This window comes from Lepisosteus platostomus, chromosome 18 (assembly GCF_059453375.1).
Source record: "Lepisosteus platostomus isolate fLepPlt1 chromosome 18, fLepPlt1.hap1, whole genome shotgun sequence".
In the NCBI taxonomy this organism is placed as follows: domain Eukaryota; kingdom Metazoa; phylum Chordata; class Actinopteri; order Semionotiformes; family Lepisosteidae; genus Lepisosteus; species Lepisosteus platostomus.
In genome coordinates, this window is record NC_142628.1 from 7,747,103 (window position 1) to 7,768,530 (window position 21,428).

At 43.0% G+C, this 21,428-nt stretch overlaps 1 protein-coding gene across 5 annotated transcripts in view; it reads right to left on the bottom strand.

The window, feature by feature from the left end:
• Positions 1-1,407: 1,407 nt before the first annotated feature.
• The window catches only part of dennd5a (DENN/MADD domain containing 5A), a 58,163-nt gene continuing 38,142 nt past the window's right edge, over positions 1,408-21,428 (bottom strand). For 4 of the 5 annotated variants that reach the window (XM_088611969.1, XM_088611968.1, XM_088611973.1 and 1 more), the window contains 15 exons: positions 20,631-20,781; positions 19,730-19,823; positions 18,465-18,596; positions 17,887-18,039; positions 16,363-16,450; positions 15,485-15,569; positions 12,534-12,662; positions 10,864-10,985; positions 10,164-10,309; positions 9,950-10,068; positions 8,951-9,132; positions 8,236-8,318; positions 7,365-7,488; positions 6,678-6,846; positions 1,408-4,583 (listed from right to left, as the gene is read on the bottom strand). In XM_088611969.1, the coding sequence (XP_088468095.1) occupies positions 4,400-4,583; positions 6,678-6,846; positions 7,365-7,488; positions 8,236-8,318; positions 8,951-9,132; positions 9,950-10,068; positions 10,164-10,309; positions 10,864-10,985; positions 12,534-12,662; positions 15,485-15,569; positions 16,363-16,450; positions 17,887-18,039; positions 18,465-18,596; positions 19,730-19,823; positions 20,631-20,781 (1,961 nt within the window). In that variant the 3' untranslated portion in view covers positions 1,408-4,399. Of the gene's footprint in view, positions 4,584-6,677; positions 6,847-7,364; positions 7,489-8,235; positions 8,319-8,950; positions 9,133-9,949; positions 10,069-10,163; positions 10,310-10,863; positions 10,986-12,533; positions 12,663-15,484; positions 15,570-16,362; positions 16,451-17,886; positions 18,040-18,464; positions 18,597-19,316; positions 19,425-19,729; positions 19,824-20,630; positions 20,782-21,428 lie in introns of all 5 variants that reach the window. The other variant, XM_088611972.1, reaches the window with a different exon arrangement.

Here is a 21,428-nt window from a genome sequence, read left to right on the forward strand (position 1 = left end):
ATGTTGCATCCTGGGAAATGTAGTTCGCTTACACGCCCCCCTCCAGCCACTCCTACGGCTCGGGCTGGCTAAAGAGACTGCACTTCCCACAAGCCGCAGGGGACTGAAGGAATGAAACAAAAAAACTATTGTTAGGCTGGGGGCACTGAAATGGCGCGAATGCGTTTTCGGTAGCACGACAGCCGCCCGGGGTCGGGCGCAGCTCCTACAGCGCGGTTCAGCTGCGGGGCTGCGATCCCGATGCTGCCCCTGCGCTGCCGTGCCGGTCAGCGCCGCCCGGCCGCCCGCGGGGACGGACCGCTGGCCGCCCCGCAGTGTTGACATTGTTCACGCGGGGGCTCCTCCCACCCCGGCGCGAGCCCGGGCGGTGTACGTGCGTCCCGGGCAGTTTCATTCACAACTTGGGCTGCGCGCGCGGGGCGGACAAAAGCGGCGGCGCCCCGCGAGCTCCTGCTGCGCGCGAGGAGCCCCGTTCACCTCGTTCCCACGTGTCACGCACTTTAAAAAAACACACACACACCCGCTAAGTCCCATCGAGGGCGGTTAAAAGCAAACCCTGTTTTCCCGTTTTGTTTTGTTTTTGTTTTTTTGCTGTCCTTCGGGGGCACGCAGAAGTTTTGTTTCGCCTGCGAGGTCCCGCTACATGCGCTTCATATAATGCGACCAAGCACCCCGAGTCCTTGCATAAAACGCACCTGGGCTTAGTACTGTAAATCTTATTTTTAGCGTTACCTACGCAGTCGCGTTTATTTTGGAGCCCTCGATGAAAATAGCAAGCCCTTGTTTGATTAACTGGGTCACTGAGCAGTGATAGAAATACCGTATTTTCAGTGGAACTGTACCTGCTATTGTCTAATCAAATTTGCTGTGTATACGGTCTATACTGCATATTAGTTTGCAGATTGCTGCAAAACTAGACAGACCATGCAGGTCTTTATGAAATATAAAATACAGAGCGAGCTGTAGAAAATCACAAAAACGGGAACGCAGATCAATGCATTAGTTGTGAGAATTCACAATTTTGTATGTTATTAGAGATCTTAAATCCTTTAAAAGGACCTAGAAAGTCAGTGTAATAGTAACCGTTTCGGTTGTTATTTGAAGGACTGGTCTTTTAACATTTACAGCGTTCTGTAAATTCAAGGTTTTCAAGGTGTTTTAAATTGCAATTGTACCTTGAAACAGGCATAACGTGTTAATGCACCCTATTACTTTATTTAGTATTTAGACAACACACATTTAATTTGTTTAATAATTTCAAAATTGCTTTAAGTGTCGAAAGAATATCTGGAAATACAGCCAATTTCTGTGGCAAATATCGTTCTTATGAACCAAATGAAGTGTTTTAATGAAACTGCTCTACTCTTAAAAGGTCAACACCAAGTGGAAATAAATAAGAAGCCTTACTGTTAGGAAATGTTTACCATTTATTCATCAGGACATGTGTAAAATACAAGTGTAACTACTCAGGGCCATTTCTCTAGTTCAGAGCTACATTTCCTATACAGAATAGATACAACCAGAGCAGTTACAAAGATAAAAAGGATGCCTTCTATAAAACCACTTCCCAGATACATTATTAATTGCAATCTACATACTACAGAGCAAGTTCATGGTTTATGTAAAAATATACAATACACTTTTACGTGGAGACATTATCCTTTTGTTTTATTACATTTTATACACTGTACAGTTAACCACTTCTTATTTTACACTACACAACACTGCTTTATTAACCTTTTTTAAAAAAGTAGTATCTGTCCCAAGAAGCTCAGCCTGTATATGGTTTCAGACTGAAGGCGGATGAAATATCAGCAATAGCCAAGCATTATGGGGATGAAATGGTCAAATTTAATGTTTCCATGAAGCTATTATGCCTTCAAACTCTGCTGCCAAGTACAATGGGACAAAAGTCTGAACCATATAACCCTTAATTTTTCTTGTTTTTTACTTTTGCTCTGTGTAGTGAATATTGCATAGCATATTAACAGCAGCAATCTTAACTCTATGGGAGATGGCTACTGGAGCTGAGAAATACAGCCACTGTCTTTAAGTGAAATATAACACTGTAAACTTCCACTATTCTCCATGGATTCACATGGCTCAGGAATACAAATGCATGTCTGTATACTTGGATAGAACTGTATTCACAAATACAATTTCTTATTTTTCCCCAGTGTTAAAAGATTCACCGTGTCCTTGTAGTGTCTTGCGAAACAAGCAAATTGCAGAATACCCCAGATCATGTCAAAAACTGAGATTACTCTACAGGAATGTGGACTAAAAAGTGAAAGTGTCAATGAATTTGATGAGGTTAAAAATTGTCAATGTTTTCATTTGGGAGAATAATATACAAGAAAAAAATCCTCTAGCCCAAAGTGCCAAGCAGATGCCCTCCAAATTTACTGAGCTGGGAAAATACTTCCTCAGAAAGACCCTCGTCACAGTTTGTTAATCAAAGAGGATCCGGTACCAGAGGTGAGAAGTAGCTTCATTCTCGGACGTAGTTGGAAAAACGTTGCGAGTTGAGGGTCCGAACCACCAGAATGAAAACGCAACCCCATCCCATTAATCTCGTCAAGCTGATTTTGTTCTGTTTCAATCACATTATCAGCACTGGCCGCACTGGGAACAAATATTAACCACTGGCCCTGCTGAGAACAAACTCCCAAAAAGGGGGCAATTCAGAACTTAAACCTACGTGTCTTTGGGAAGAGGGGGGAAACCACAGCAGCCCACGAAAATCCACAAGAACGGGGGGGGCAAAAATGAAATACCCCCAAAACAGAGGACTGTTTCGAACCAGGAATCAGTCCAAGACCCTGGAGGTGTGAGGCAGCAAAGCTAACTGGAAATTGTACTATCATCCGCCACGTTCTAAACCCAGGAAGAAAGCCTTGAAGTGGACCTTCAGATCCTATCAGATTACAACCTATGAACTTGTAAGTGCCACAGGAGGATGTACTGAAGTCTACTCCAAATCCACACACGCTTGTTAAAAATGGCAGCAAACTAAACACAATCAAACCTAGATCCTACATCCTCCACTGCGACCTACATCCAAATGTGAAACTCCCAAACCTGGTCACTGGCTTATTTGATAATACCTGTTTTTCAGCTGATGGGTAACTAAAAACATACACTGTATATATCTCGAGAAGTGCAAGAGGATATTTTTTTGCGGACAATTCAGTAATTCACATGCCAGGTGGTGGGCAGATGGAGAAAGTGTCCTGTCAGTAACGGAGAGGATGTCTGGCTCAGCACAAACCTCCATGAAAACAGAACGATTCCCACAATCCTCTTCTTGGAATGACAAGGAGATTCAGAGAAAGAGCTTAGAAGGAATGTTACTTATACTCAGTCTCAGTGAAGTCTGAACAGGTTAAAAAATAATAATAATAATAATAATAATAATAAATGTGAAAGCATGAACAAGTAAAAGCACAGACAGAAAAACAAGTCAACTTTTAAAGTAGAATGGAGGTTAATGGTTTTTCAAACTTGCCGATTTTTGCCGAAATTATACTCGACGGTCGCTTATACAAAAAGGACAACATGCACTAGACAGAAGCTCCAAAGCCTGATTTATAATTTAGAAAAATAGACAGGGTGAACTCTTCTCTGGCACAACTGAATGTATGATCTGAGAAATCAAAACGTGCAGAAGCAGTATATAATGAACGCTGACACTACATTTTGGGGAAAAAAATTAAATGTGTACATCTATTATAGAAGATATAAAAACTAATTTCAGTTCATTTTTCATATTTCATATTAAAAATCGTATTCTCTCCCATCGTTCCCTTACAAAAATAACCCAAAGTTTTCTATAGACACGTAGCAGTACATTTCTGCAGAGAACAACTTTCTATAGAAACCTTTCGGTCATTTACGTGTCATTGTTGTAAGGGTTAGTACTTATAAAGTATACTTCTACAACATTTGTTTTGAGCTCAAGTTTGGCCTCTGTGAAACCTAAATTTCAATAACAGAGCAAGCAACTCAACAGACATATCAAAATAATACTGTTCCTTTTTGAAAATATATTAAGTTATTTTTGTTTGCTTCCTTTTAAATATAGCTATTATCAGCAGTACACAACAACAACAAAAGATCTAAGTTCTTGAATACAGTATAGCACAGGTTGTTTCTGTTACTAAAATAAAAAACAACAGAGAGTAAAAATGGGTCAACAGCACATTTTGAGAACAAACATAATGACACACTGTAAAAGGCTCATTGCACTTAATATATGGCAAAATAACTGCAGCTTTAAAATAAGCCAAAAATGTCCTTTCCTCAAGTCTCTTTTCCAAGTAAAAAAATGTGTTAGACTAGTCCTTCGAAGCTCCCCCTCGCGCTAGCAGTATCGGGTGCTGCTTGTGTCCTTGTGTGCCTAAATACCTATTCCTTTGACTAGAGAGGTCTCCAGTGTAATGTTGAACTCCTGCAGCGTCTGCAGCACTCTGATCAGAGAGTTCACGAGCGTGTGGTCCTTTATCAGCGCCATGTCCTCATACATCTGCACAGTGATTGGGCAGTCCGCGAGGAGAGCTATCCAGTGGTGCAACAGATGATCCCTGGGGAGGAGACATGGCACACAGTCAGCAGTGGTTAATAAGGCCCTGGCACAGGCAGGGCTGGTACAGCGAGGGCATTTTGTTTCTTTAATGTGTTTACACAACAGCTGCTCCCAGCTAATTATCCAGCAGTACAATTCAATAGGATGAAGCTGAATCAATTAACAATGCTGCACAATCTTGTGCTGCCAAGCGCAGTCAAAATTCACTAGAACTTCCAAAGGCATAACTGATACCATACAGCAGGCCAGAGATATTCTATGTAACTGCTTTTGTGACAGTTTGATCTGAGGAAGAACAGACTTCACAGATGCTAAATGTTAAGCCTGAGGCATAGTTAAATTAAGCTGACCTTGATTGAAAGTGTACAAATATGTATCAGCAGTATACATATTATTTTCAATTATTTTAGAATTGCCAATTCTTTTGTGAGGTACCCCCCCAAGACGGAATATTCAACTGTGTTGGCTAGCAGCGGCAATGCCACTCCTGCTGTGGGTGACGTGGTGCCAACCACCTGGGTGACATGACCCAGGCTGAATCTGGTCATGTATGTGGCTCACAGAGCCCTGGCTGCCCTGAGAGTGAGCTGCCTATACCAGGCTGTGCCCAGACACCCCTCCCCAGGAAATTCAGCCCACTACGGGAAGATAAAAACGACATCAGAGTGGTCCAACCAGGAAATGATAATATTGATATTGATAATAAAATGATATTATGCAATGGATTACTTGTTGCATTACAGTACCCAGAGTCTTCTTTATAAAGGCATGCTTTCAAGGATGAACAAAGGCTTTTCTGAGGGGAAAAAAATCCTAAGCTTTAGGTTAGGTTTAGAGATTTGTGTACGTATATCGTAGTTTTGAATGCAGACACCAGTGTGGTGAACCCTGCGCACAGCGGGCCAATGACATCCTGAGCACATGCACACAGGACCCAGGGCAAGATGTTCGGGACAACGGCACTGCACACCGGAGAACACAAACAGGGCCTTACTGGGGAATACCACTGCAAGCACAGCTGCCAGCATTCAGACAGCGCTGCCAGCTGTCTTTGAGCAAGACAATGCGTTCCCCATGATCCATGTGTGAAAAACTGAGCGCTGAAGTCTGGTGCACATTTGTCTGAACATGCCAGCTACCTCTGCAGGTGTCCTGTATGCATACATGTACATATATTCAAGACTGAGAAGACCACATGTCCTCCAATGAGCAATGTGAAAGGGGGTTGTTTGTTGTTCTTGTTCACAAAGAGGACTCACAGTGTTAACACTGGGAAAAAAAAGTGCTGTGATGGAGGTGTATTTCACAGGTGAAAATTGTCACCGCAGCAGAACTGCCACAACAAAATGGAGGATACAGCATGCAAGTCCGACACAGACCGGCTCGTAATAAAGACAACACAGGAAATGACTGTCCATTGACTGGCAAGCTCTGATAGGCAGGTAATGAAACATATTTGTTTGTTTTCCCGAGAATCCTCTGTTTGAAAACAACAGCTGGATGGAATAACAGGAAGTCACATTATTTTAATATCCTTGAACAAGCGGAAGGCAGCCCCTGGTGATAAGTGATCTGCCTACATTGATAGTCCAAACTTTAAAGGGACAGAACTATAGCAGGTTACCATTCACTGTTGGGGGGGGGGGGGGGGATACAGATTCTATTAAGTACATATGGTTTGCAATTCCTCAAAAGCAGCCAGGCAGGGTCTTCACAAGAGCAGCTCTCCCTGCTATTTCTGGCACAGTAAAAATAGTAACCATACCAGGAAATTCCAAAATAATTTAAATTATAGGAGATTGTGTTATTTAACATGTACCACCACAGGAAACGTGCAAGAAATATATTTTTTTAATTCTACAACTAAAACAATTAAGCTGTGTACGAATAATACAAAATAATGACATGTCATTTCTGGGGTTCTGAAACGTAGGTTTCTGGACAGCACAAATGGAAACCGTTTTGCAACTTCCTGGTGTTCCAGCGTAGCGCTGAGAGACTCCCACCAGCACAACTACGTGCTGCGCTGCACTACTGCCTGTGGGTGTCAGTGTCCCTCAAGAAAGTCGGGGGTCCCTGGAGTCGGACTGACCTGGCCCCCAGGCACACCAGCAGCTGGAACTTGCCATCCTTGCCGATACTCCGCGGGGTGCTGTTGATCGCGTTCATGAAGCGACAGAAGTTCCTCACTCTCGTCTGCCAGTTCTCATCCTGCGCCATCTCCCTTTGCTCGGGGCTTTCGAAATACATCTGCGCCTTTTCTGGAGCAAGGAAAAATCACATTTCACCCACAGGGCAACACAGCAGCTCCTAGCCATTGCTGAAATGCTGAAGCAAATAATAAGAGGCAAAACACACAGCAGACATGGCACAGGCGTCTTACACAGCTTGTCTTCACACCTCTATAGCAAGTTATAAAATATATTGTATCAAGTCACCTTTCGGGGTTATGGTGTGTGTTTATTTATGAATGTTAATGAGCTCTCTCCATTTCTCAAAGCTTGGAGGAAGAACCATATAAACTCCTCAAGTGTTGTAGAAAGTTTTCTTTGACTACATGCAAACAAACTGCAAATGAGAAGCCAGGCGAGACGGTTCTGCCTCAAGTCAAACTTTCATCAGCTGCGGTGATGGCAGGGAAAGATGTTCCACTTCTCTAACTGGCACTGACTCCCTGCCCAGGTGCGGAGGTACTATTAAATAACTGGCAATTCTGAGGGAAAAAGCCTAAACTGAGCTTTTGTTCAGCCTGAAGGCAGGAATCAGGCAAAACACTTACCTAGGAAATCCCAGATGAAGACGTTTTTAAAGAGCCGTGGAGACTTGAAGCCATGCAGGAACACCTGTTCCAAGGCGGAGACCAGACCGTACTCCCCGCATAACAAGAGCGTCAGGCTGCCCCTCTGTAAAAAGAAGCACAGGCATCAAACCCGTCCCTCAGTGGACAGTAAAACGTATAAATTCATCCATCCATTTTCTAACAGCTTCACCCAGTTCAGGGCTGTGGGGCAGCCAGAGCCTATCCTGGCAGGCACACACACACACACACACTCACCCCAGGGCCCGTCTACCAAGACATGTCAACAGACAGTGGGAGAAACCGGAGCACCCAGAGGAAACCCACACGAACAGACAAACTCCATGCAGACAGCAGCCCAGGTTTGGAATTGAACAGCAGTGCTAATGCACCACTGCACCATGTCTTATTAATTCATGTCTGGCTCAATGTTGACTATTAAGTCATGTCAATAAAGGGTAAATAAGACATGCTCAAACTCCCAATGCAGGCTCCTGTTTTCATACACCCAGTAAAACACAACACCATTTGTTAAATCCTCTCTATTTCTATAGGACAAACAACGAATTGGGGAACAGGCTGAAACTCCTCAAACATAATGTGCTTCTTAAAAATACTAAGGCACACAGAAACAAGTGTACATGAAAATGTTTTAAAAAATAAAAATACAGTGGAATATAAGCATACATACTTCTGTTAAACGGTTAAGCACACATGCCGTCACCATGTTTAGAAAACATTCGTAAGCAGAAAGTCACACTGGACAGTGCCTGCGGTGCACTCCACTGCTGAGCTTGAAAAGATAAGGCAAGACTGCTCAAGACTGGTTACAGGACACAGGCAGAGGACTCACCTCTTTCTCTGGTTTGTGGAAATGCTTTACAATCCCATTGATGGCCTCGCCAACACCCTCCTGTATCTGGCCTGTGTTTAACTCTGGAAGAGAGCAGGACAAATGCTTTCAGGCCTTTGTTATCATCCAGTTCAATTTACAACCCAAAAGAGCCATTTAGCCTAATCAGCAGGCCTCCGAATTAACCACTCACTCCAAAACACAGCAAAAAGACTCCAATGGAAGACCTTGAATTTTTATGGCTTAAGGAAAAACTCCCAGACCAATAAGCTTGGTGATCTTTACAGAACAGCTGAAATTAGGTTTACTTAAGTCAGATAACAAAAAAATGTCAATTTATAACAGGAGACAGACTAACTCCAGTGTGACAAGGTCCCTATGTAGGTCGAACGGCAAATGACATCTCACCAACAGAAACGTTATGCAGCCCATATAGAAAGGAGAAATGTATTTAAACCAGAGCACTGTTGGTAGAAATGATAGCACACAGTTTGTAAGGAAAATAAAAAAATAAAAAGAATAATATAAAGAAACCTTTCTCTTTAATAAACTGTTCCAATTTCTTCCGCTGTAATCCAGCCTGAAGAGACAGATGTATAAAGCTGTTGACTCCACTGTTCCTCTTCCTAATAACACTTTGAATGACTATGACCCCCCCTCACCGCTGTGCGCTCTTGTCCCTCAGAGCTGGTGCTCCTGACCGGGCGGCACTCACTTGGTTTGCTGTTTGGCGAGATGGTGACGAACCTCCGGATCATGCTGGGGGACTGCTGCATGGGCGGGGTCCTGCAGAAGCGCTCCTCGCTCTCCGTGCTGGGGGTCACCAGCTCGCCCACCAGGATCCGCTCCAGACTGCCATCGTCCACGCCCTTGCCCAGCCACCTCCCGCAGGGGAACCTGCGCCGCGCCGGAGAGCGTTAAAGGAGCCCCTGTTCACTGGCACTGTCCCCAGGTAAAACCCTCCCCCTTCGCATGTCCCTGAAGGAGATCTGTTTCTTAAAACCCTTCCCAGACGAACGCCCGCACAGGAGACCTTGGGTTTGATATTTTTCATATCTCCGTGATCTGTGCCTTATAATAAAAACTTTCTTGCATCTCAAGGAGGTGCTGTACATGGGGCAGGGGTGCATGTTCCTCCACCACAGAAACGCCCTGTTCTGGAAAGCCCAGAGGGGAATACAGCCAGGGCAACAGCCTTACTCTCCTGAACAGTGCCCTGGGACTTCTATTAACAAAGTAGTCAGGACATCGCTTTAACATTTCATCCGAGGGACAGCAACTCCTCAAGCAGTCAAAGTACTGGTACATTAGACAGGAAACTCTGGACCAGTGTCACCTGTACCAGCAACGTGGTCTTTCCTTGAAGTTCCTGGACTTGAAGAAGGAGTATATTTTCACAGCCTAAAGTCCTATTTACCCAGGACTCTGGAATGAGCACCCCTATTCATCCAAAGAGTGCCAAAGGATCTTTAATAACTACAATTTCGCAAGAAACACATCTCATCTGAAGGGCTTCATCCGTTCTCACTATACTGTCGCAATTGCCTGGAATTTAGGCTAACAGTACCAGTTCTCAGCCTTTTTTGACATTGTATTGTTCTGCTGTCGAAGTGTCCACTAGCAAAAACCAAATCCATAAATTCCTAATTAATACTTTTGTTACTAATATATAGCAATACATTCTTCTGATGTTATTTTTTACTGTGGTACTCACTTGTAAGCATGGCCAGTAATTTCATTTCTGACCATGACACACTCCACCAGCCACTTAGCGTAAAGTCCTGAGTTATCATGTCCAATCTGCACTGTGGTCAGTTTTCCAAGATTTTGGCACTAGAAGGAAAACAAACAGAAGATATACAAGACTTTAAAAGACATGAGACGTTTCTAGCCCTCCTTTTCTCTGAATTCCCAAATCTCAGACCCACCTCAAAGGTGATTTCCAGGGTATTTTTGGGGACCTGTAACACCCCCGTCTCAGACAGCTCCCCTGAGATACAGATCCACGGGTTGGCTGTGAACATAGAGCCCCCCAGCTTCTTGCTTGGAATGACTAATACATGATACGGAATCACTGTGGGGGGTAAACAAAAAAGACACGGGTGAGAGCCACACACAAAATAATCTTTAGGTCTACAACAAATGACATTTAAAACCACAAGAAATTCAGTTAAAAGCTGTTCATCACTTGAAAGATTACAGTGCCTTAACATGCAAAACAAATTTATTACAAGGGAAACTAATCCTCTCAATAAAATGATACTTTATCATTATGTCTGGTCTTCTGAACAAATGTTCACTTTAGTGGTCGCCACAACCCAGGCTAATCTAACCAAGAGTGCATTAAAAAAAAAAAGATTTACGATCTGTTTTTATAACGAGTGTGATTGTAATGCAGCTGTCAAAGCTAAGACTTATCAGGGCTATTATACTTCAGCCAAAATGGTTCAGCTCAGCACAATATTAAGGGCAAATTAAATCTGATACAGCAGTGAGCATGCTAAATTTGATGTGGTCTCAAAGAATTTTTAAATGGCTTTTCTGTTGTGAGCTTTGGTCTTGTACACAATGTAGGTTTCCTACACATGCAAATGTTAATTCACGGGTGTTGCTGTGTGGGGTACTTACTGACTGTTGTGAAGACATTGGTGAAACAGAAGTAGTCCACAGCGTTGAAAGACAGTAGGTGGTACAGGAATTGTTCCTTCTCATCATCACAGCGCAGGAAGGCATAGCGCTTGTACAGTTTCCTGAGCCGCACAGAATAGAACAAGGTACACTTCAGACTTTTCTTCTACAGGGAACTACTTCTCCACAGCAGACATCTTGAACTCTGCTCCTGGGCAGCCCCAGTTATGAAGGTTTTATTAGCAACCACTAAATCATTCCATCCATCCACTTCCTAACCCCTCCTCCCAACTCTTGGCAAAGAACAAGGCCGGATACACTCTGGATGGGAAGCTGGTCTACAACAGGACACACACACAGAGACACACACACAGACACACACACAGACACACACACAGACACACACACAGACACACACACAGACAGGGCCAGGTGTCCCAGAAGCCCAGTTTGTCTTTGGACAGTGGGAAGAAGCCAGAGCACCCAGAGGAAACCCCCACCAAAAACAGTGAAACAATTGAAAATATCAACCCTCATGGACCAGAGGTCTCTTCATTCAGCACATTGTTATTCACTTGATGAATAACGTCCAAGTATTCCCAGTCTTTATGAACAGGTGACTTAGGCTGAAATGTAAAAAACTTACTGCACTGGTGCTGCTAGACTAGGACAACTACACCGCTATAATGGGGCTCCTTGAGAGAACTTGTTTTATTTTGGGTGGTTCAGAAAAGCTAACATCATGAACCTGGTAAGAAATAAATTCCAATAAATTTGTATTTGAATCTCACTATTCAAACATGAATCCTCCGCATGCACACAAATCCAAATGCATGTCATCATCATCCCTCATAATATATCTCCACCCCCAGAAACCTGTCTTGCTTCGTTATTAATATTTAAAACTGTAATAACAAAGACAACGGAAAGCATGACCCTTAGGGCATCTGACACAATCTGCCCTGGCAAATTAAAAGGTACAAAAATCGGGTCGGGGAGCCTTTTAGGAAGATTGCACACTTCAAAGCATAAGAACCCACAGTGTGACCCAGAACGCCACAGATATCTCAGGTCATAAATAAATAAAAGCTGGCTGGGACTCCATAATTCATTTTTAATGACAGATTGCGAAGCCTTGATATTTCAAAAGGGATAATATATTATAGATGAATCAAAAGACTGACACACTTTGCTATTGCTGTGATGTGCACCTAAAAGGGAAAACTAGAAAGTTCAAGCTGGGAATCAGATTAAATTCAGGAATACGGGTGTCATTTCAGCATCGTACAGAACAGGAGCCGAACGGGGTGAATGGGAAAAACCACAGACCAACCTCCCCGAGACTCTAAATCTTTACCAGATTCCTGACATATAAAAATAGAAGCCCTCCTGCTCACTGTGCTTTGCAAATCTAACCTTACTGAAAAAATATCTAACATCTCAGCCCTCCCGGGAGAAAGCTACACTGGCAGTAGAAAGAACTGCAAAGCTTAGCAGGAATGCCTCTGCTCTTACTTATCACTCGCGGTCTCCTGACCTTTGTCAAAAGAATGGATCAAGCGGTAGAATTCAAGCAGTTTCCCCGTTTTTCCGTTCCTATTCTGCTGCAGAAATGACTCCTGTATTCCGGGAAAACATGGAGGCTGTGCCCGAGAACGGGGGGGGCTCACTTGGTCAGCTCGTGATCTGACAGCAGCTGCTTGAGGTGCCTCGAGAGCAGCTTCTTCTCCATAGAGAGTCGCACCCAGGCCCTGGCCTTGCCCACATCGGTTTTGATCTCGCCGATATTCTGGATGTGCCTGGGAGGGGGAAAGGCATTCAGACAGGAGCTAATCCATCAGAGTCTGCTTAATACAACTGTCAGCTCTGGCTGGGCCTTGTAGGGCGTTCATGCTGAAATCTAGGTCACTCACAGAGAACAGTGGGCTCAGCTCAGCTCTGACAAGGGCTTTTACACACAGGTGCTAACGGAGCAGGAGAGACACCAGCTAGCTATATACTAGGCTAGTGATTTCCAACACCTATTTGGAGTTAGTGTTTTGTTGACAAAAGAATGGTAAAAAATCAGGTTAGTAGAGAAATCACAACAACATTAACCCCCCTTCAGTGGTCAGACAGACTCTGCTTTACTTCTCTGTCCGTAAACATTTTCCTGTTGACTGCCTAAGTGCCACGCCTAATCCACTGTCACAGAACTCAACCCATTTCCTGAAAGTGCTTTCCCCAGAGGCTTTCCATTCGTCCAAATAAAAAGGGAAAAAAATGACATACTGTATACGCGACACAACGTCAAGTTATCAGCACAGATTTATCTCAACCCCCTGAGTATTTCTTTGTATGCACATTTATCACTTGAATATTTACTGAACCTACTGAGAGGAATGTCATAATTCACATGCTAAACACGCTGAATGATGAAGATGGAGCAAAAAAAAACATTCCTCTACACTGAACACTGTTTAACTGCTTTTCAGCACTAAACTACAGGGAAAGAAAAAAAATGTAGCTCTTAAATGAGCGTGTAAGTTATCAATAGAAATAGTGATAAGCAAATATCTGCTTAGAGCAGATGCTGGAATTGGTGAAGAACTGGTCAACACTCTCCGTGTCCAGTGCGATCTATATTACCCACATTGCTTTCGCTGGGAGACATTTTTATCACTGCATAATCTGGAGACTGAGAAGCGACTACTACTGTCTGACTCACCGTCTCCATAACATCCTTTACAGCACGGTCATGTTAGGCTGTGGAGGACCTCCGAGAGCTATGGATTTGGTGGGAATATTACAGCCCAGCCCCGACTGAGACAGACACTTACAGGCACTGCTCACTAAACCCTGCGGGGAGCTGGTTAATTAGGCTGGAAGTAACACTGTCAGATGACTTGGCTTTTTACTTCCTTCATGCAAGTGAGGAAATTCACCCTTGACTCAACAGTGCCTCCTCCAACCTTCATCATGCCTGTCTCTTCTTGTTTAATGTCCTTTTTCTAGCAAGGCTCCAGCGTTCAGGAACAGGTCAACTTCTCCTCTACACTACACAATCAGAATACAAATCTTTTCTTTCTTTTTGTAAGATCAGCAGAAGTTTTCTAAAGAATCCGCTTTGGGGAATTAATTTAGAATCAATCCTCTGCACTTGATTACTTTGTAATGTGTTTGGAAGTAGTGCTGGACTGCAATCGAAATAGGTTTTTTTCTTGCTTTTTTCTTAATATTTTACATTTCTGGTAAATACATGAAACAGTATCAGTCTAATAAAACACAGCAATCTTAAAATGGACAAAATCGGAGATGACACATTAAAATAATTGAAAATGGAGTTTAAGAATTTGTAAAAATTAGATTACGGAACGGTACATGATCAATGGCTTTTCATTTACACAATGAAGGCAACTTCAGGTCAAAATGGCTGAAGTGCTATATCTGAGAGCAACACACAAATTTCTCATATAATCGCAGAGCAACTATAACAGCAAGAAAAAAATACAGCTGCAACCAGAAAAGACCAGCAGTGACCTAGCTGACATACCTATTTTAGTGGGCAAGCACAGGTTTAGTTAGAACATGCATGACTTCCTGTATATGTTCCAAAATAACCCTGACTCTACGTGCACTTTTTAAATTATAAGACAAATTCGCCTCTGACCTTTAGGAAAGGTCAGGGGTCATGGGTAATGTAGATTTTTGCTAGAGCACATAAGGGATTCTATTTGTGGTCCCTTGTAACCGTTTAATGTAGGGACTTCTGGATCTAGTGTAGTGAGTGTTATCTTGTGAGGGAATGTGTCCTAGATCACCTTCCAATTTTCCAAAGCAAGTTTCATTGCAATTGGCCAAATACTTTCAACAATAAGCCCAACACTAAAAATATACTTCCAGCAATTTGACTGTCCTGCTAAAAACCATCTGCGTCAACTCTTCAAGATGGGGAAAAAGCCAAAAAGCTATAAAAGTCCATTTTATTATCTTAAACTTGTCAGAAGATGGCAGTAAAGAGTACATATTGCAGGGATGCAGCTAAGTTGTTTTCTACAATAAAACAACTATAAAATAGAGCTTCTATTGAACTATACATTACATTGAAATTTAACCTATTCTTCTCATGTCATTAAACAACTTATTGATAAAATAATTCATAAAACATTATATTAAATTGGTTGTGGTGCAAAAATATTAAATTGCATTCAACATCCTTGAACGTGTAATGTGTAAACGACACTGTAATAATCACATCATGTTCAGAAGATGGTGAAATAGCTGGAAGAAAAAAATATTTTGTTTTATTTAATTTCAAAAGGAAACAAAGATTAATTTTATTATTGGGGTTGGTATATAGATTTCCCTTTAAGATTGGGTCTGTGAGTGTTTCTACACTATCATAGCACAAATAAGAAGCTTAAATGACTTCAATATTTAAATAAATATATAGGTCTTTAGCACTTATAGCTATTTTTATGGTATCAGTATCCGTTTAGTCTCTACCCCCAACAATATTCTCCAGTAGATCTTGAATTTTAAGTCTGAAAAGTGAATTGATGAGGCATCTCATCATGGATCAATCTTTGTTCCAGAACGTTCCCAACATTCTACCCGCCAGTGGCCAACTGATAAAATTCACCTCATGTCCTGGATGAGCGAAACTTTCAGAGGAGGCATGAAAGGCCCGGTGTCTGACTTCCTTCTCTCTGTGTCCTGGATGAAGCCTGTAAAACACAACAGCAGGAGCTATGTGACAGGAGCATCTGCCAGGGTTCAACAAGGCAGACAGCCATTTTACACTTTCACAAGAGCGAGTTACCATTACACTGGGCTCACAAGGTCAAAAGCACCTTGGAAGTACTGCTGCATCTGTAACATGAGTCAGCAAATGACTTCTGCTTGGAGGATCGTAAAACACAGTTTAAAAGATGTCTTGTACTTTTTCAAAGAACAACTGAAAAACCATCGCTTTGATGTTGCAGACATACTATTACTAATAAATAGAGCAGAAAAGATGTTTCGTCATCACTTACAGAGATTTCACACTTTTTCATCGTTTTTTTTTAACTAGTACAAAATGACATTTGCTAAAACACAGTCCTTTCAATGCAAATGGCTTCTGTTAAGTTCACTTAAACCCAACACATAAAAATTCCACAGGACGAAATCTAACACTACATAATTAGAATGTACTGGACTCTTAACCTATTAAATGTGAGCTTTCATTTTTTAAACAAACTTTTAGCAATACTTAACCACAGATCAGACGTAATTCATATGTGCGGCATTTTTCTGGCTTAACCTTATTAATACAAAGAGGCTTTTTTAGAATTTGGAGTAAATTCATTATGTACTGCATATAAAAAAAAAACATTCAAAACTTATTGTATTTTCCTCATTCTCCTGGCGTAATTACCTCGCTTCTGTTCAACTGGTTTGTTAGGATCATTACTGCACTTCTCAACAAAGTGTCAAAAGCCTATTTGGAGTACAAATGGAGGACTAGGCTTGTCTTACCTGGAGCACCCAAACTTCCAGGTGTAGCATCTTTTTTCTCCTTGCTCTCTTGATAGTGTAACATGTGAGACCACAATGCAGATTTACCCTAGGAGAAACAAAAATATAGATCAATAACTTCTCTCAGAAAGTATATAATCTTTTTAAAACACTTACCAAGCAATTGAGATCTGAGACACTATGGTGTACCAATCTGACTAATTGGCTTCAAGGAATTAGTTCACAGAAAAGGCAGCTTAGGGTAAACCTGAATGAGCTTGCAGAATCCCATTGAAGTCATAAAGGTTTTAAAAACTCACCGCATTCAAATCATAATTAGTAATTATATGACTCCTTGTATTACACGCCATTCACGTTAACAGAAACAAAGCACGTGTGGGAATCCCATTGATGTAGTGGGATGCTGTCATCACTTCTAAAGATATCTTTTCAAATGTCGTTCTCAACTTGACTGCACGAGAATTTTTCCAACATGGTCTACTTAGCTGTCTCAGAAAACTGCTTTTTTTATTATTATTAATTTCTTAGAGCCCAACCTTACAGTTTAAAACCCTGAAGTCTAAAGGCCAAAGCCCTATCCACTCCTCCAAACTGCCACCTTTCATTCACTCAGAGACAATCCTGTTAAAAGCACGCTATATACAAAACCTAAAATATAAAAATATTCTATTGCAATCAGTGTGGTATACTGATATTATTGCAAAATCTAAGTCTTTAACATTTTCCTATAGCTCTGTATTCTGTAGCACATTAGAATATCCTGTTGTGCTGCATCTCATAGTGGCACAACCTAGTATCACATACTGTTAAATAGCGTAGTGTGATACTGAAGTATACTATAGGACAAGCGATTACTATAGTATGCTCTATAGTATTGTATTTTTGAGAAAGGACACAGGAGATGGCCATACCACTTAAAAGATACATGACATGTATTGACAACAGCATTACAGCACTGGAGCCTGATCCTCGAAGCTAAGCAAGATGGGGGCCTGGTCAGTACTGGGATGGGAGACCTGTAAGTATTGCCAGGTTTCTAATGCAGGTGGTGCCATTGGATCAGTAAGTGCCTCTCTTCTCAAGCCCGATCCCCCAGCGTAGTGATGGGGAACCTATACTGTACTGGGGTGTCATTCTTTGGATGAGGCAGTAAGGTGAGGTCCTCGTTACTGGTTGTTGAAGATCCCATGACACCACTCGCAAGAGCAGGGGTCTTTTCCTTATGTGTCTTGGTTAATTAAATAGCACTTTGGGCTTGCTCAATATGCCCTCCATAAATTCCCTCTTCACGCCACTGACAAAATGATTTCTCCCTTGCCCATCTGACCCCCCATCAGGCTGTGTCATGGCTGCCTCTGGGCACCAAGGTGGGATCAGCTCCTCTACAGGTGGATGAGGTGCACCTCCTCCCGGGTCTGAAGTTCTCCTCGGGGAACCGGGCCGAGCAGCGCTGCACAAGCGGCAGGAGCGGCCGCGGACACCGCCCCCGCCCCCGCCCCCGCCCGGGGCCCCCGCTTGCCTTACCTGCTTGACCTGCAGGCCGTGGCTCCAGATCCTCTCCAGCAGGTCGCACAGGCTGGCGATGAGCGTGTTCTCCTCCACGCCGGTGATGCTGACCTCCCCGTGGCCCAGCTCCACCGCCTCGCGGCCCATCTTCTCCACCAGCATCCGCTTGGTCTGCGACACAGGGCCGGGGCTTCACACAGCGGCACGGGCCGGGGCCCGCGGGCCTCCCCAGAACCACGCGACACCCCCCCACCCCCCACCCCCCAAGCCCCCGCTTCAAACTGTCCCGAAAAGGTGCAAAAGAAGAAACTCACACGTGCGCTGTAGTTTTGTTTTTGTAGGGTTCTTGATATTCTCCTCAGAGAGCAACTCTGATCTTTAAGGAAGTACGTCATTACAGTAACAGTACTGTAGATTTACAGTTCTTTCACGCAGGCTATTTATTACACCTACATATGGAAATGGGGGTTTTATTATCCCAAATCCCATATATAAACTACAATTGCCACTCGTTGACCTTAAATTGGACTATTTTTAACAAGAGTTTTGTTCTGAAGTACTTTTGTTATAAAAATAAAAATTCCCTTTTCCAATACCTTGTTTCTACATTCCTTCAGCAGCCCCTCCACAAATTTCCAGTTCGTCTGGGCGATCACAGACGGAGAGAGATTGGACAGCTTGGGCTGGCGAATCGTCGTGCCTAGGTTCCTGGCCTCCTGAATGTACTTCTGCAGTGAGGGAGTTACACAGAGAGCGCAGGCTTCGGTGTGAACACTGCTATTCAACACGGACGTGTAGCTACAGGAGCTTGCTAACTCAAGACAGTCACACATGAAGGATCAGAACTACAGCCTTGGACAAGTACCCAGACCAGAAAGGATATGTTTTGGATGTGTGTGTGAAACTGGGAGTCTTTTTTAGAGATCTGGAGTCCTTTAAAAGCATAACAAACATATAAAATTAAAACCTGACAGGATTTTATGGGTTAGTTGTAGATAATCACGCTAAATAATCAACAAAACAAAGGACAACCAGACAACTTTCTGTCAAGTTCAAGAACAGAAGAGCCAAAGTGAAAAATATCTCCAATAGACCAAAACAAAAAACACTAATAAACTTAAATTTTAGTGTTTTGTTTGCTAATGCTTAACAACTGACCATGGTTTAACTAAAAATGTTTTAAAGTATCATTCTACATTTGTCTAAATACAAAAGCTATGTTATCTTACATCTTGAGAAAAACACTGTTGTTTTGAAAAATGACTAGCATTTCTCAAGATCTTAACATTTTGAGGTGTGGTAAAAGAGAATCTATAAGGAAAGTTAATTTTGTAACTAAAGTACTGTTTGCCAAGGCGCAGGAAAACGAAGGGAAAAATAGGGAGACGACGGGAACATGCAGTTTTGATTCGGGCTCATCAACAATGCATGTCCTTCTCAAGACATACCAGATCAACCTCTGACACAGACTTTACAGAGGGCCTGTGGGACGGCTCGTGCCAGCCCCAGTCTAGAGACAACAGGCACTGCACTTCTGGCCAGAGGCAGTCCACATGCTGATGTTAGAAGGAGACAGAAGAAACAAAGCCAGCGTGATAGAAAAGGACAAAAAAAAAAGGACAATATGAGAAACAAAAAAATGTCACTCAAGAAAAGCTGCGCTTGTACCCATACATGCAAGGAGAGAAAAACATGCCAAGAAACCAAAACGATTAGTGCAGGTGAGACAAATATTTTTTTCCTTCTTTTTTTTTGCAATGATTCACTGTGTCTTCAGACGGCCCGAACCAGATTTAAAGAAAAGAGATTTTGTGAAAGACGGAGAGCTACAGGTGTGACGACAGAGGAGGGGGGAGCTCACCTCTCTTTGGTCGTTGTCCAAGTACAGGTGCTCTGCATGCTGTTTTTGCCTGTCCTTCCTCCGCCACTGCGCTGGGGCACTCCTCTTCGCCCACCTGAGATACACAGGACAGCACACACCAGTGTCACAGCCATCGCCTGTCGCTCTCTCACACACACACACACACACACACACACACCAGTGTCACAGCCATCGCCTGTCGCTCTCACACACACACACACCAGTGTCACAGCCATCGCCTGTCGCTCTCACACACACACACACCAGTGTCACAGCCATCGCCTGTCGCTCTCACACACACACACACCAGTGTCACAGCCATCGCCTGTCGCTCTCACACACACACACACACACACACCAGTGTCACAGCCATCGCCTGTCGCTCTCACACACACACACACACACACACACACACACACACACACACCAGTGTCACAGCCATCATTTTAGTTTTCACTTTTGTTCCCCCGTACAGCACTTTCAGATGCTGTGCAAGTCTTTTGAGGTGTGGGTGTGTGTGCTGGGGGGGACAGGGCACTACAGATATCTATAGCTATTAAACTCAAAATAAAACCCCCAATCACATGATAAGGCGGTGGCCTATGTCCCACTACATACCAACAAACAAACTTGGCAGCTGATGTCTTTACATAAACCTGATATTCGTTTAAGCTCAAATATTTAACTTTGGTCTCATACATGCTTGTTGGTGCTGCTTTTTACCGAATGTAAAAACCTCAAGTACTATGCATGCAGAGGATTTCCTTCTTTTTTCTCAGTCTGCTAAGACAGCTTGCACTCCTTCATTGCTGAGAACGATTTCAGTGTAGCACCAGGGGTTGCCCGGCTGGCTGGAGCTTGCTGGAGAAAGACAGGTGACCTTCCCCTGCCGCCTGCTCACTTGTTGCTGATGGGCCCTGTGGACAGCACGTCGGACTGCAGCCGGGGGAAGAAGCCGGGCTCGTAGCGGCCCTGGCCAATCTTCATGTCCAGCAGGTGCGGGTGCAGAGCAGTGTGATCGATCTTAACCAGCCTCATCTCTATCGCCTTTTCTGTACAACACACAGGGAGAACCGTTACCTCTCTCAGCAGCTGATGGTGTTGGAACAGGAAAAAAAAAAAAGAAGTAAAAAAAAAATCCTTTGCATGATCATCCCCACAGCAAGAATCACTTTTAGGAGTATACACCAGCCCATGTCTCTGTGAGCCACTGCACTGAAAAAGTCAAGCCATTAATGACCAATTTCACACCCGGGAGATTATATGATCTTCATGGCTTTATCACACCCATGCATCACCCCGTTAGTAATTCGTATCGAGATGCAGATTCTCCCCATGCAGCCCTCACACCAAACTAGCTTGATGCCCTTTTAAAGAAAACCCGCATGAGACAAATTCTAGGATAATTATAATTGAATTCAACATTTTGGTGACAATTGTCTTAAAACAACAGTTTGACTAATTGCCCTATGAGGGGAAAGTGCATCTTCACAGATTTAAGGACTCACGAAAAAACTGTCAATATTGCATTAAGATCAGTAATTTTAAGATTTTAGGATTGAAATGTTATGCACATTTTATAGTTCGGAAACCTGGTTTAGAACAATTTATAATCTCAAAACACACCCTTCGCTTGGGAGCTCTGCTAACTCTAGGACCTGGGTCAGGAATCCCTTGAGAGGCTCAGCTGAGCTTCAGG